This window comes from Eurypyga helias, unplaced genomic scaffold (assembly GCF_000690775.1).
Source record: "Eurypyga helias isolate BGI_N326 unplaced genomic scaffold, ASM69077v1 scaffold18945, whole genome shotgun sequence".
Taxonomy (NCBI): Eukaryota; Metazoa; Chordata; class Aves; order Eurypygiformes; family Eurypygidae; genus Eurypyga; species Eurypyga helias.
In genome coordinates this window covers 306-17,024 of record NW_010252250.1, presented here as the reverse complement: position 1 = coordinate 17,024, position 16,719 = coordinate 306, and the positions used below count along the sequence as shown (strand labels likewise).

The following is a 16,719-nucleotide window of genomic DNA, read 5'->3' as shown; positions in this document are numbered from 1 at the left end:
CTCATAAGGGCAGTTTTCTACAGTTCTTAGTAACAGGGGGAAAAAAAAGAAGAAAATTTCCAGAATTTACACACATCCAAAAAATAAAAAAGGCAGGAAATGAGAGGGAGAATAAAAACTAATATAAGCTAAAACATTATTTTGTAGTAAACAATAGAATATAACGTGCAATAGTGCAATTTCTCCTTTGCTGCTCCAACAGTGAAGTCTTGGTAGATAGTCCACTGCATGCCAACGTACGGCACCCCACATCTAACTACGTGCTTGTCGGGCGCTGCTGGGTTTGCTGGGCTTCGGAGCCGAGTCGCCGTGTCCGGGCTCTCCCTTCCCCTTCCCAAGGTGGCGGAGTTTCTGATCCCAGCGCTGCGTATGGAAAGAGAAATTACAGGAGAGAGTACAGAAGAAGTAAGTCTTACGTAAAACAGCTGTACACGTTTACAAACAGCAGCAAAAAAAAAAAAAAAAGAAGAAAAGCCCGTCACTGTTTCCACCCAGTTTCCCTGTATTGGGCTCAAAGGGTGGAATGTGAGGTTATCGGGAAAAGTCACTTTAAATAGAGAAACCACTTCCTGGCTTTCTTGTAGCCTCTGTGAATGAAGGGGCTGATACAAGGCGTAACGGCTCCAGCACAAAAGCGTCCAACCTTATAAAATCTAAATGAAGCCGTTTGTGCAGTCTGGGGGGTGAAGCAGGATGAAAAATGAGTCAAGTGTTTTTTAAATCCCTTGATTTAAAGTATCATCTCCCTCGATGATACTTAAAAAAATGTATTTTGTTTGTTTGTTTGCTTACTTTTCCAGGTAATAGCAACCACAGTACCAAAAAATGTAATAAATAGAATTGGTACACCTGACGATGCTTCTGGAAAAAGAGCTTACGATGAGAAGCCGGTGGCCGTGTGGCACGTCCCTCGGCAGCCCCCGGTCACAGGCCACGGGAAATAAGCAACAACCCTTGACCAATGACACTGCCACTCGAGAACTGGAACCAAGCAGAAGTCAGCCCGCGGCGGTAATGTGGTATTTGCTCTGCGGCACTGGCTTTCGTAAGGTTCTGCCAAATCAAACAACAACTTGGATGAAGATGCCCGTATCTTTTCACTCACGTAATCACTGTAAATGTGACAAATGTGCACAGCTAACCTGTAAATCTGCCATCAGAACAGTGTTTACCTGCCAGTCACCATTAACGCTGCTGAAGAAAGCGCTGGGTGGAAGAGGAGACTGGTTTGCATAGACACAAACAACCATTATGTCAAATCCACGGCTGAGAAATTGTGTCAAAATCAGAACATTCTGTGTAAAACGACACTCCTAACAACGTTGAAATCGCCAATACTCTGCGGTGCATCGGAACACAAAAAGGCAATCCTTCCTGAACTTGGAAGGCATTAGGATACATTGAAATTGGAAAATATCAGAATATATTTTCATATACTGCTTGCATTTGAGCTCACTGCTTCCAATTCACTATGATGTGACTGTCTTATCACGTACCTCCCTCCTCTCAGCCAGGAAGGCAAATTTAAAATAGTTGCTAATCCACACAATTTGGCGAGAGAACTGTATTTAAAGAACATTAAAGCTGAAAAGTATTATTCTTAGTCTGGGAAACATTTGTAAAGCCCTCTGTTGTTTTTTTTAACGAGCAGCACAATCCCAGTTAAGTAGGTGCGTGTTGCAGATTGCACAGTTTGCCTACGGAGCTAAAACACTCCTACTGTTTGCATTTTTGAGATGGAGGTGTTGATTGCTGCTACACTGGTGTACTTTGGGGTAATTCAATGTACCCCTTTAGTTTATTCACCCTGCATTTCTAAGTAATACAGCAAATAACACAAGTTAATTTTTGATACTTGATATTAAATAACCGGCATCAGCAAGTATATTTTCTTCCCTTATTTTGAAAAGATTAGGGAGATGTTTCACAATCTCTACAATATTTGACTTTTACTGATATATTTTCTTACCTTTACTTTTTTACCGAGACGATCCTTCCATTTCTCAGCTATGGAGCCTTCCACCAAGAGTAACCTACACAGCGGAGACAACCAGTTGCTCCATCAACAGGCATGCACAAGCTATACCACCCAACACATGCACGACTAACATCTCTGTGCCTGCAGAGCGCCTTGTCCCCCCCGAACACCATTAAGGAGATGTACAGAGAGTCACACCAAGTTCTCCCTTCCTGGTGGCTCGGAAGTTCAGCTTTAGGGCAGGGGAACACCCAACAACAAACAGGCTCCAAGGACAATGCAGAAAGAGTTACCTGGAGCGCTCCTCATCTTCGTAGCCCATAATGATGTACTCTTCATTGGTGCTAAGCGGTGGGCACAGGCAGCCGGAGTTCGTATGAAGGTTTACAGTGTCCTTTGGGATGTTCACCAGGGAAGATTTTAGGATCTCCTTTACTTCCACTACTGCAGTGACATCGTGGCATTTAGTCTTCACCTCCTTCACTTTAGCCCGAATGACTGGGAAAAAGTCACAAAGAGCACAGTTAGCGGCAGCAGATAATGCAGGTCACCCCCAAGCCATTCTTGGTGACCCCTGGGATTAGTCTTTTGCATGGTCCGTTATCACAAGCTTAGCTGAACTCCACCAATGTCCCTGTCCCCGTATCTTCCCTTCATTACTCCATCCTCCACCGTGAGAGTCCAGGTCACTCAGTCTATCTCACAGCAGTGTGGTCACAAGCAGGAGTTACGTACCAGTTGGACGGATGGATGTTTATGCTGGACGTCAGCATCTCTTCTTCTTCACCCTTTCCACTTTATTTAATTCAACCCTTGTATGCTCTCCTCCTCCCTCGAGCTCTAACTGCTCCCTCTTTGACTACTTGCAGTACAGATGACCAAACTTAATTTGTCCCTCTCAACCTTTCACAAAACGTGAATGTGCATTAAAACTTCTCGTACCGCTACTTCTGCTGCATGACAGGCCCTTTTTTATTCTCTCTCCAGTGACCCTGCACCAATCTGCTCTGCTCTTTATGAACTCCAAACGTTCCTGATCTTGACCTGATGACCCATCTAATTGTTTCCTCCTTCGCCCTTTCTTTTTGCCTGAAGTTGCACAGGACGAGAAGTTGCCTTTCAGAGGCAATGCTTTGCATTTCTCTCACGGTGACCAGTGAACTGATTCCACATGCAAATGCGAAGCCAATCCAGAGGTCATGCTCCAGAGAATGCCACATCTTTCACAGCTGGCAAACAAGAGTCCCTTTCCATTACAAATAGCTGACTCCCTGGATTCCCAGTTTCTTCTAACCTATGTGAAAAAGGTAATAAGGAAAACAGAAAAACATGGACTTACATATCCCTCTTCACATGCATTGCCCATAAAGACCATTAATCAGCACGTATTGCAGCTATTACATTAAATAGAGCTGCCAACAATTAATCATTTGTGCATTTAATATGCACCATTTACCCTAAGTGATCCACTTTCTTAAAACCTTTTCAGATTTCAAAACAAAACCTTCCTTTAGTTTGGAGTTATTTCAAATGCCTTTTGAAATCTCTTTAATTTCAAAAGCTGGAAAAGATGGGTAACACCATGCCTTGCGACTCTCAGCCGTGCGCAGGCACCCGCTAAAGAATAGCCACTCTGTAATCATTTTCCAAACAAATCCACCAAAACAACATAAAATCAAGTGGTCGCCTAAAAAATAACAATGTTTAAATACAGTTCTAATTTTTTAGCTTTTAATAGGATCTATTTTGAAAAGAAGCTTATCTGACAATAGTTGTTTAAATGCATAATCTTAATAAATATGACGCAATCGCTACCATTCAAAATCAAGTTTTTAAGTTCAGAGCCTAAGGCTATTCCCATGATTAATGGGAAAAAGGATGGGCCCCACTGTTAAAATTCCTGTGATACGTATTCACTGCCTTCATCAGCCCCATTTGCTTAAAACAAACAGTATGAAGCAAAAATAGCAGCCTGGGCCTGTGATATGCCTGAAGACCGGGACAATCTGGACAAAAGACGACGTCATACGGACACTGCGCGCATTTACAGGTGTTACTAACACAGCTGGCAAGATGCGTGCTGCTGGCTTCAACGCGCGAGAAGGGAAGAACCCAGTATGCCCGTGAGGTCCCACGGTGAGTTTGCAGGCAGGGAAGTTAGCAAAAACATCCTTTCCTGCAAAAGCCCAGCCTACGGGAGCTGGAAATCAAAGAGGTAGTTCAGGCACAGCAGCCCACGACGTCCTTTTTGTCACACCACTGCCACACTGAACAAGTGCACGAACCCCGCTGACACTGAAATAACCCTCAACATCAACAGACACTCTTTTACTAACATATTAAGCTAATCCCCTCCGTCCTTCTAATCTGGAAACGTTTCAGGCCGCATCTTCCTTCTGCTGGAGTATGTACCACTGGATTGACCATCAGTAATTGAGACCATAGGCTTTTTTAACGAAAATCTTCCCCTTCCTGTAGCCTTAAAAACGCTGGGAGCGGGCCATGCAGCTGTTCTTACCGTAGTTGTAATTGTTGCGTAGATACGTCTTCTGGGTAGCTTTTATAGGCTTGCACTTGCAGCGCTCTGTAAAAACGGAAAGTTTGGCTTAGAAGGAAAAGAGCACGTGTTCAGCGACAATCTCCCCGCAAGCCCGAGCTCACGCCGAACGAAAACTGCACGCATCGACTTGTTTATTACAGGCAAGTGTAATGTGGAGCATGACTTCTGTAGCTAATTCCCAACCTACAGTTACTCTTTGGAGCTGCTCCATAAAATTTCTTAGAGTGGTACAGCCCCTCTATGCCTGAAGATGTCTATGATTTCTACAGATGAAGCATGTCGGAGGGTGATGGGACCAAGCAGCACGTGGGTCCCCGCTCTGAAGGCTGCTGGGACGGTCCTGACAAAATGCAACCTCAATCACATCTCTCCTGGCGGGTTTAAGAGAGATTGAGTTTCAGAGGCTGAATGGCTTCACTTGACTCCTGCGGGTGTTGGTGTTACCCTTCATCCTGTCCCAGACTCCCTCTCAATTTCTCTTTAAATTTTACAGTTTTATTATGATCCAGGACCTCAGGTTAGGAACAATACTGGGAACAATAACGGAGGTAAAAGCGTTTTCATTAGTGCCCGGGGAGTGCTAACGCTGGAGCTCCAGACCCATACGTTCATTAACGCCACCAATATTCCATGGCTGGTTGTTCCAATGCAAACATTTACTTGTTTCAAGCCAGTGTCTACGTGGCGTTTGGTGGGGGTCCCAGCATTATCTACACACGGTCATCTGTTTGACACTGGAGTTGGCGATGAAGCGGAAGCAGACTTAACGCAGCCTATTTCTATACACCGTCCTTCTAAAATGCCAATGCATGTAAGCTAGAGATTTAGTTAAATCCAACATGAGAAGTCTGAAGAAAGAGCTTTTATTTGCTAGTCAAGATTTCTGCATATTAAAAAAAGAAAAAAAGATATGGAATCATATGGTTAGGGACTTCTCAAATCATTATTTATTTTCTATTGAAAGAATTTTTTTGTTGAAAATACAAGAAAAATACAGGAAAGAGGAGAACATTTCAAGAGAAGAGTATATTGTTTCCTTGAATTTCAAACACATCCTCAGAAATCTACATACAGAGTCCTACAGACTTCAGCTTTTGTATGAGACTGTGTTAAAATAATAAAGGCAGAGAGGGGAAGTGATTTTTGGCTTCCCGTCTGCCTGTGGGAGCTCATGCATACCTTAGGCCAAATCACGGCCCATTTTATCAGCTGCCTCCTAACAGGCCGTGAAAGATGTGCTCCTGTGACCCACCCTCACGCAGGCATCTCAGCGTTCAAGCCCAACAAGTCACACACTTGAATGTTCTCCTGCTCTACGGTACTTTGCTCTGCGGCACAAGTAGAATAAAATAGTCTAAATTATAAGACCAGAATACAGAGCCTTCCATTTCCCTCAGTTTTAAGATGGTATGGGATTATCTTATTTTAATAATTTGAGGAATAGAGTTTATTAGTCTTGATCTAGAAACAAATTAAGGACGTGACCATGCGCTTAGTGAAGGATACCTCCCTGTCGCCCAAGTGCTTTTCAGATTCACATTTCAAAGAACTGCACAAAACACACTGTTATTCCTAACTACTCGCCAGAGATAGAAAAGCTGACACAGAGTCACTTGCCAAGATCAGTTATAAAGTCAGTCACAGAGCTAGAACTCACTCCTCTCTCCCAGTCCCTGTTACAGTGACTGTCGAAGGACAACGTCACTCCTACAGAACACATACTGGACTGAAGCATGTTTCTGGCAATGTTGAGCTCTCCCCAGGGGAGGTGGCTCGTAAAAGGTGGCCATAAAAATGCACTGCATCTCTTGATGCTGAGGAAAAGTCCCATCTGACACGACAGTCTCCTCTGACCACAGCAACGTCATAACCCAAGCACTGAGACAGGCAGCAGAGGCTCACACTGGTTTTGACTGAGATGTCAGCTAGTTTTGCCTTTAAATATTCTTTTTTTCCCCATGGATCGCTACCAAAAAACATACCGTCTTCAATATATACAGAATCATAGAATCATGGAATGGTTTGGGTTGGAAAGGGCCTTAAAGCCCACCCAGTTCCAACACCCCTGGCATGGGCAGGGACACCCTCCACTAGACCAGGTTGCTCCAAGCCTCATCCAGCGTGGCCTTGGACACTTCCAGGGATGGGGCATCCACAGCTTCTCTGGGCAACCTGTCCCAGTGCCTCCCCACCCTCGATGCACACACACAACCAAAAACCTGGCTGTAATACTGATCGGTACGAGCACTCAAACCTGGCAAATGCTTCCCTGATAAATTGATTTAAAAAAAAAAAAAAAACAACTCTGGAAAAATTTCTAAGTGACTTGAAAAGCATTAGATAAAGCAGACAGCAATGCAGTTTACTGCCAAGAGAGATAAAAAAGCTCCCCCCTCAAAGAAAACAAACATGCAGACTCCAAGGGAAGGTTTTGCCAGGGATAAAATCATAGAATCATAGAATGGTTAGGGTTGGAAGGGACCTTAAAGATCATCTAGTTCCAACCCCCCTGCCATGGGCAGGGACACCTTAACCCACAAGTACCACTCACTGCACGCAGCAGGACATGCGATATGCTCCAGGGCCGAATCCAGGGTATTTTAAAAAACATCGATTACAAATTTACTTTACAGAACATATAAATAAAGCCATTGCAAAACACAGTCTTTTAGGTGCTTAAACCGTGTTTGTCAGTTGAAACCAGTGTGGCACACGGAACCAGAAACTGTGTTTCTACAGCCAAAAGCAATGATAAAAACATCACCCTTCCTTTTCACCAGCTCTTTTGCTGCACATCTTCACCCCGTTTTTTGGATGGGATTTTTTTTTTAGGTCTCATTTTGCTTTTGCTAGTTGAAATGCATCACGACAGCAACAGTATAACTGAATTTTACCCTCTTCCACTGCAGGGTTGCTTACTGGTATTACAGGCAGTCTGCATCCCTGAGGACAGGCAGTGCTAAAGGTATGTTTCGTATTTTTGATATAAGGTGATGTTCAAGGCACCCACTTTACTTTCATACTCAAAGTGTAGCTTTTATGCCCCTCACATAATCACCACAGAGCATGAAATCCACACTTTTTCAATGCCATGCAACTGAACATGGCTTAAAACTAAAAATATACTAACATTAACAATAAAAATACTTAAAAGATCTTTCAGATGCGTGAAAGGCAATTTAAAGTGAAGTTTGTTAAGGGGCTTACTTTTATCAGGTTTTTCTAATTGTAGCTGGCTTTCTGAAGGATGGGCACTGCAGTTTAAATAACGTTTTGCACCTACATAGCTACTTTCACACTGGGACCTACTGATAACATTTTAAATCTGCATTCTAAAATGGGCACTACCAATTTCTTTTTACGATTCAGTCACAGAGATTAATGCTGAAGTTAATCAAAACTTGCCATCTAATTTTATGCTCCTCAACCATACTTAGGTATTTATCTAGTAAACTAAGCACCAGTGCTGGCCAACAACTCTGGAGAAGGAAAGACACGATGGCCAACACTAGGTTTCCAAGCGTCATCTTTTTCACAACGGCCTAAGAGGAAAACTTCTGAAGGAATGGTAATAAAATTCAAGGAAACTTAGAGTCATCAGCTTGCTTGAGCAACAAATTCACATTTCTGACACCTATTTGCTACCAGTCTGGGCTTTGCTTCTCTGCATTGCCTATGACTAGTGGTAACACTCAAGGGGTTTTACTCAGTACCAGCACAACCAAACCAAACCAAAAATGAAAGCGAAAGGGAATAAAACCAGTCTCAGAAGGTCTCAGCCTCGATCGCCTCAGGTTAACAGGAGTGTTGCCGTTATCTACAAAGAGGTCAGAATTCATACTGCAATCTCTGAAGTCAGAATGAACCATTATCTTCACCGGTTTTGTCCACTGAAAATCCATGTAGTGATCATTATCACGGATAAAGAGAGAACTTCTGATGAAAGTTCAATATCCTTCAATATCAGAAGGATATTGACCACTTGGAGCGAGTCCAGAGGAGGCCATGAAGATGCTCAGAGGGCTGGAGCACCTCTGCTATGATGAAAGGCTGCAAGAATTGGGCTTGTTCAGCCTGGAGAAGAGGAGGCTCCGAGGAGACCTCATTGCAGCTTTCCAGTATCTGAAGGGGCCTACAAGGGTACTGGGAGAGGACTTTTGACAAGAGCCTGTAGTGATAGGACAAGGGGTAATGGGGACAAATTGAAAGTGGGGAGGTTTAGATTAGATATCAGGAAGAAATTCTTCACAGAGAGGGTGGTGAGGCACTGGCACAGGTTGCCCAGAGAAGCTGTGGATGCCCCCTCCCTGGAAGTGTCCAAGGCCAGGCTGGATGAGGCTTGGAGCAACCTGGTCTAGTGCAAGGTGTCCCTGCCCATGGCAGGGGGGGTGGAACTGGATGATCTTTAAGGTCCCTTCCGACCCAAACCATTCTATGATTCTATGATTCTAAATCATCACAGCCCTTCTGATCTAGTGGAAATTTTGCCCTGACAAAAGCAGAAGAGACGAGCACCAGAAGACGTGCTGAAGAGTTCACCGAGTTGTACACTACACAGGCTGACTGGCCCCAAACCCCACCTGCCCACGGGATACGAAAGCACAATACACAGGATTCCCAGGCAAGACAGAGTATGTGAACATCACTTAGCAGCCCTCTTACTTAGTCAAATATTAAAATGATTTGAAAGACTACTGCTTATTATACAGTTTTATAAAAGTGTACTTACCAATGCCGGCGCCTCTACAGTTGCCGTTATTAGAATCCATAGGGAAATCTGGCATGGATTCATAAAATATGTAAAGAAATGTTAGTATTTTTAATATTGGATTATTTCAATACACCCACATTACAATGTTTTCTCTTTCTCTAATATTTAGTATATTAAAATTTAATAATGAATAAACAAATTGCAATATTCTACAGGCCAGCCTGTTCAAGTTGACACAATTTCTTATCTGGACTTCACCCAAATCCAGTACATCATGTTAAGTGGAGAAGCAGATTAAATATCCCATTTCTATTGGTGCACAGGCTGGCAGGTTTAGGACGAGGATGGAAATTTATGACATGACCTCAGAGGATCTACAAAAAGTACATGTACTGTTTGCATTTAATTAAATGATGAAGGAGAAATTACTTTTGGTTTGTTTTTTTGGTTACTGAGGAAATCAAACCAACCAACCACAATCATACCTTTGAAGCAAATGCCAAAACAAATGTTTCGGACCTTCTCCTTCCCCTCAGCTTAAAAACATACTGATTATTTTGAAGGACAGATAAGGAACAGAAGGAAAAAAAGGCACTACGCCCAAACAACTGCTTTTAGACACATTCGTAAGTAGAATGTGTCCCACATCAATAAAATGCATAATTTCAAACTGTTGTTTATTAAACCACACAATTTAATAGACATACATATACTTAATCATGCAAAATAATGCGTATGATGTTATCCAAGTTATGGAAAAAAATAAATGCAAGAGAAACAAGACTTGGGAGAGAGGCAATACACTTTATTAGAATGACACACAAAATGGAAAAACAAAGGAGCTTTCAAATAAAAAGCCCTTCTTTAAGTTTGCACAACTAAATGTTTACACAGCCTTCTCTACGCTGGAAGCCGGTATGCTACAAACATCACCTTTCTTACATGATCATGGATACAACACCACTTACTCAACAGAGGACAAATGAACACGAGGCCGTGTCACAAAAGCTCCTCTCTCGCAGCTGAAGCTGTAAGGATCTGGCTGTAATACAGCCCATGACACTGATGATGCTTGGTATAGGTGAAGGGTTTAGGCCTGTGGACTAAATTTTAAGGGCTGGGACCATTATTTCATCACAAGTTCTTTAATCATGTATTTAAAATACCTCTTTACAAGAGATCTAGTATTACTGAGTTAATCCTCTAATTTGGCCATCCTCCTTTAAAAAAAGGTGTATCTGTACTTCTTATAGCAACATGAAACTTCCTTTACATAAACGGGGATATGGCTAAATGAGAGTCAGGGCAAGAGTAAATCCGAAAAACAACTAATTCCCTTACTAACACAGTATCTTCACAAAACTGAGACTTCGAAAATTGCACAGGAGGATTGAATATGTGCCCTTTTACATCCAGTATTGCTAGTAAAAATCACACCCATTTTCTTCCAAAGAAAGTTTCCAACTACTGCAGTATCTTAGTTTACAGAGCAAACCCAACGTTTTCATTGGGGTTTTTCTGTGCAGTTTCGGTTGGTCATCAGTCACCATACACTTCCACAGCAGATGCAAAAGCTTCTCCATTCTGCCTTGTACCGAGTCCAATTACACATGCTAATTCTTACTTACGTGTTTAACTTTGATTATTCACCTGAGTTACTCTCAATTTTTTTAAGAAAGCTGTTTTTATTAGGTGGTAATTAGAGATCATTAGAGACCTCTAACAAGAGTATATGGTAAAAAAAGAGTCTTCATCAAATTTAATTTCATGTTACACTGTATGAAGTGCTTTCATGTATTCCAGGACATGATGAAAGCAGAATTAAAATGGTCTTCCTCTTGCAAGTGGTTAAGTAAGAGGATGACCACATTTCTTCTCATTCTCATTTTCCTGGGCCAGCTCTCTGCTGTCTTGTTTGTTTAGCCAGTGCTTTGTTCTGACCCTGCCCTTCCTTCTGATGCGGTAACAGCACAGAGAGCGCTCGGGTCTATGGTCTGATGATCCTCCCATCTTGCTCCCACTGCAGACAGAAGTCTGCAAAACCTCCCAGCCCCCAACCACGGAGAGGTGGCTCTACCCCTCCCTGTGCCTAAGACTGGCCTGAGATGTTCCACGAGCCTCTGGGCATGCAGAAAAGCCTCCCCAGATTCACTGGCCATCTTGTTCGGTAGCCTTAGCCAACTTCTCCAGTTGCCTTGGCCAACTTTGGTTGCCTTCAAGGCTGGCTGGCTTTGCATGGCCAAAGCAACCCTTTCTGGTGCTTTGTGTGGCCCAGCAAGCTACAGTTCCTACCAAAACAGGTACTTGAGTTATGAACAAAGGGGTGGTTCATTCACACCACCAAAGCACAACAGAACTGTTACTGGGGGGCAGAAAAATAGTCATCAGCAGAGGAGGCAAGGGAAGTATGAGGTTAAATGCTTATTCACATCCACGGAGGGAATAGGGAAGGAAAAAGAAGCCCTGAAGTGCACACTCCGTTCCTAACCAAGGGCTGATCCAAGCAGTCATGGTTTCATAGTGTTTGAGCAAACCAAGCCCAACTGACTCTGGAGTTACAACTCAACATAAACCAGAGCTCAGTAAGGGGTTCGCAGCCTTTCCTGACCACACTCGGCAGTACGATGCCCACATGTACCGGCTGAGGGACTGCCCTTCCAACCTACCCCGATGCAAGGGGGGCTGCTAAACACTCCAATATAAACCGGGTCCTGCAAACAAACACAGACCTAAACTGCTTTCCACCAGCTGTTCCCTTCCACTCCTACGTACACAACTTACTTTATTTTTACCAAACTACAATGAACCACAACCTCAACCCATTTCCTCATTCTGTGTTCATTTGCCAGGTCATTCATCCTACCCCAAACGAGAGGTTGCAGGTATCTTACGAAGCAGCCGGACGTGCAACAAGAGTAATTCGGAGGTGGTGTGCACAGCAGCTATTAATGGAAACGCCTCCCGTGACAGCTTGGGCCAGGCAAGCACTGACCTTGCCTTGAGGCCTGTCTTTCCTGGGGCACTCATGCTCACTCACGATGAGCAGTGTCTGCTGACGGAGAGAGCACGGTCTTGTGGAGGGGACTGAAGACCTCCGCCACTGTGCGACACGTCTTGGGAAAGGCTTCACATCTCCCTGATCCTTCCCCCAGTCAAGCTCATACTGCTCGGTCCCTTCTCATCTTCTGGGGAAGCGACAGGAAAAAGGGTCTGGGCCAGCCCCGCCACCAGCCACGCGCAAGATCTTAGGTGGGCGTGAGCAACCACGAAATCCCATCCCGACACCAGAAGTTTGAGGGCAGAGACCCCTCTCCATCAGAAGCACACTGCTTAGACCTCCAGCCGTAATGAAGACTGGGGAGGGGTGAGAAAGCTATTTTAAAAAATAAATAGCTGACTTCCTATTGTTCCACTTCTCTTCAGAGGCGACCACTCTGCCATGGTTTCTCTACGCAAAACAATCTTTTTGAAAGAATTATCCGCCAGAGATGATTAGCAGGATTGCCAAAGAGGAAATATTATCCAGAGGCTTCCTATTAAATTTTGTTTAAGAGCAGGGGAAAACATCCAAACTGATTTTTCCAATAAGCCATTTTAATTCATCGCTTTTCAGAGGGATGGTGTCTTAAAAAAAAAACCAAAAATCACTAACAAGGAGAGCTGAATAAAAGCCACTTGAATAGTAAGTGTAGAAAATAACAATACTGGGACCAGAGATTTGTGTGAGAGGTTTGGGAAAAGGAAACAACTTGGTAAAACTTAGTTTTGAGCAAACATCTTCCTTATATCGTGGTTTAAATTAAAAAAAAAAAAAAAGAGAAAGAGCCAAAAGTAAGACGATCCTCACTGTCAGTGCAATTAAAGAACATGGCCCAGCTACTACTGAAGCCATCCCAAAGAACAAAACCACAGCGAGCGGTTGCTGCTTGGACACTTCTCATAGACATCTGTGAGTCCCATTGATTAAGAAACCCTTCCAAAAATGCATGAAATCAGACCTTGTAATCCCCCTCGCCTCTTCACACAGAGAGGATCTTTGCCACTCTGAATGCAAAGACATGCAACGTAATGTGAAAATTGATCCTAGTTAAAATTTACTACAGACCACTTGAACTCCAAGTCGCCGTGAGGCCACTCTACATCATGAATTATTCCAGGTAACAAATCCTGATGGATTTTAAGGATGTTTAACGTCTTGACTTGATGCTTAGACCGTAAAAGCCATTCTAGGGCACTCAGCCTACAAAGGCAGACCAACAGGTGATGGTGTAACACCATCAATACCATCATCATTAATAAAGTTTAAATACTCCTCCCTGCTTTTCTTGTCTTCTTTAAGGCTTGAAGCTGGTAATGATTTTGGTCTTTAAGCTGAGAAATGAGTTTTGAGCGAACACCTAAAACAATTCTCGACTTTCAAATGACAACCTGGGCACGGCGGCTCGTCCTCGATACAGTCTGAAACACCCTCCGAACACCGCCGTGCGTTTCGGCTGCCGTAAGCAGAGCTATGCAAAGTCTGAGTCAGAGCAAATTGGATCTGGAGTTTGGAATCCACTGTTTTGGAAATGAAGTTAATAACAGATGAAAAACAAGCATGGGAAACGGCTTGTTCACTTTTCTTTTAAGCACACAAGGCCAAATTCGCATGTGGGATTACTATGGATTCATCTAGGCAGACAGGCAGGTACGGAGGACTCAGCCTACAGGGAGAAATCATGGGTTCATTTAAGAAAATACGACTCCATCACTTGAATAATCTCGATTTTTCTTTAATGTTTCAGAGGTGGTTTGGTTGTTTTTTTAAAGAGATTCAGAGTTCTCCTCAGCCATCTTATGATAACCACCCAAAACGCTTCGGACATTAATGACATGCGGTTGGTTGATAACTTGTGCCGATGCTTCCCTTTTTTCCAACGTCTCCTTAACAACCCAACATGCCTTCAAGCTATTTTTCTCTCTCAGTAAGATATGATGAGACAGAAATCCAACCGACGGATCTGTCCTTCGATACACATGGTACCCATCATCCTGCTCTCTCGTTATTGCCAGTTCCCTCTTCAAAACAGGAATAAACATGTCACTTGAGACATAAACAGTCTGCTAGACAGTAGCAGCCAAGAACACACGCTGCAGTGCTTTTCCGAGGCAGCATCCCAGCACCAGCAATGACTGCGGTCAGGCTGGTCGTTTGTCACGCGTAAAATGAAAGGCAGGTCCCGCTACTGAAATTTTAGATTCAAGACAGGTTTTTGTCTAGCTGCACTTCTTCCTGCTTCACAGACCGAAGATTTGATAGGACCTGGAATGAAGGAGGGAGACCAAGATATACGGAGCACGTGAACGGAACCCCCTGCGCACGCCAGACAGCTCGTATGGAATTGTGAAAGTGAGTTGCTTACTGGGATTTGCCAGAGATTCTACCAGCCGTGGTTTCTCCACATATTGCAACAGCCACAGTCTGCTGGGCATGAGGGAAAAAACCCACAAGTCAAGTGAACTTCAAATGATCTTCAGCTTGGCACCACTGAAATGAGAGTCACAACCAACTGCTTCAGTGGCGACGCGGAATTTTTGCAAGTGTCCATCCAAGCTCTTGTTCTTCTGCAGAAGAGCAGACAATAACTGATCCAGCATGATGTTAACCCGCTGCAGCCTCCTGCGGGCGACTCAATGCGAAGAAAGTGTGCCCTGAGGGTCAGAAGAGCCCTTGCACCCCACTGAGCCGCACGCTCGTAAGGAAGGTGCACGGTCCAATACTGGAAAAGGAATGGGAATCGGGCTTTCTGCACCCTGTTCCTGCTCTGCTAAGGACAAACATCTGATCGTGCCACTCTTCAGGCTGCTGCCTTAGGGAAGGGACTAGACAAATGCATTAACCCCCACCAGTAAAAATGCAGAGATCGCAAGAGGAAAGGAAGCAGTAGAATCCCTTTACTTTGCAGCTTGCAAAAAATGAAACAAAAATCAAGATTTCGCTTCTGGAGAATAAAAAACCCCACTCTTCTACAACAGAAGCCCATGGAAAAGTGGGTTTGTATTCCTGCCTGCTCTCTTAGATGTAGCTGATGGACAGCACAAGGGACAGGAGTCCTTAGGAGGTGAAATAAGAGCAAGTATTCTGCACGCTCCCCATTAGGCAGTTGGTGATTCGTGTCTTCTACTTGGCTGCGATCCTTTATTTGGAGAATTGAATTTGGAAGTGTTCACCTCACCTCTTCCTAGAACAGGAATCCTTCACTCCGCTTTCTAAAGGAGCAGTTTTATTCCCTCAAGAAGGATTCTTTCAGTCTGGTGCATAATGCATCAGTTCAAAATTTTCAGCCCAGAAATGAGAATGTCATCAGGTTCTCATTCACTGAAAGAGAGTTTTCATGGATCCAGCCCTGGAATCCCTCAAAGAGGTTATTGTACTGCCGAAGTCCTCAGAAATAGGTAACTCAGGGGCAATTTTAGCCAAACTTCCTCCCTCCAGATCCGAGCGTGATTGCTTTCAAATCACTGCAGACCTGCCAAGCCTCGCTCCGGCTGGAGCCGTTTTTAAGGCGGCGTTGAAAGCACCCCAAATGCTGCAGAGAACACAGCATGGTGTTCACAGCCACGCTTCCCCAAACCATCCCAGCAGGTCCGCAGCCCCCGGAGAGCAGACGGAGCAAGGGAGCTGCAGGCAAAACCAGATGGTTGGGAACAGCGGCGGGAAAGGCGAGAGGGGAGCAATCAGAAGGGTTAGAGAGGAACAGCAACAACTGGAGAGGTCAGGGTACAGTCCCTGGGCTGAGATTTCATGAGGTGGAGAGGGTAATTCGGTGGAGTCGGAGAAGGAGCGGGATTAGTCTGTCCTAGAAATTAATGGGGAGGGGTGGAGAGAGCAGCTTACCTGGGAAGGCTGAGCTGGGGAGCACGGTCAGGAAACCGAAGCATGAGATTTCATTAGGAGAAGAAAACAGGAATTACAGTGTTTGGCACTGCTGGCAGGGGGATACATAAAGCATTTGGTAATGGGACAGAAACAGTCAAATACTGTGCTGAGCACAGCACGAGAAAAACCCCTTTTCATTCACAGGCCACTGCTGGGGGAGGATGGAGAGGCGGGATCCGCTTCCAGCAGCAAGTTCCCGGCGTGGCAGCTCCAGGCACCGAAGGACCCAGACAGGGCACATGGGGGCTGCTCTCCCTCAGCCTCTGACCTTGTTTGGCTGCCCCCCTGTCCCGGCTCAGCTCCCCTGCTCCGGGATGGAGAAGCCTGGCAGACTCACCGACACTGCAACTCTGCAGCTTGGTTCCACCACCAGAAAAAGCTTTCCTCGAGGAAGAGAGGAACCGCGGTCATTTCGTAAAGGTCAAAGCTCGCTCGTGATCACCACCCTCCGGCTTGCTTTAGTTTCCTGTTCCACAGCTCCTCCGATTCAATCTTTCGGGGGTGCTCACCGTGTTGGAGCTGTGCCCTGCTCCGGCCCGAAGGCAGCCGAG

General features: G+C 44.5%; 1 protein-coding gene across 1 annotated transcript in view; it reads right to left on the bottom strand.

The window, feature by feature from the left end:
- Window positions 1-82: 82 nt before the first annotated feature.
- FRZB (frizzled-related protein) overlaps window positions 83-16,719 on the bottom strand; it is a 16,888-nt gene continuing 251 nt past the window's right edge. Inside the window, exons 2-6 of the mRNA XM_010152309.1 lie at window positions 9,268-9,331; window positions 4,497-4,562; window positions 2,272-2,476; window positions 1,970-2,033; window positions 83-363 (exon numbers count right to left, since the gene is read on the bottom strand). Coding sequence (XP_010150611.1) covers window positions 253-363; window positions 1,970-2,033; window positions 2,272-2,476; window positions 4,497-4,562; window positions 9,268-9,331 — 510 coding nt within the window. The 3' untranslated portion in view covers window positions 83-252. The remainder of the gene's footprint in view (window positions 364-1,969; window positions 2,034-2,271; window positions 2,477-4,496; window positions 4,563-9,267; window positions 9,332-16,719) is intronic.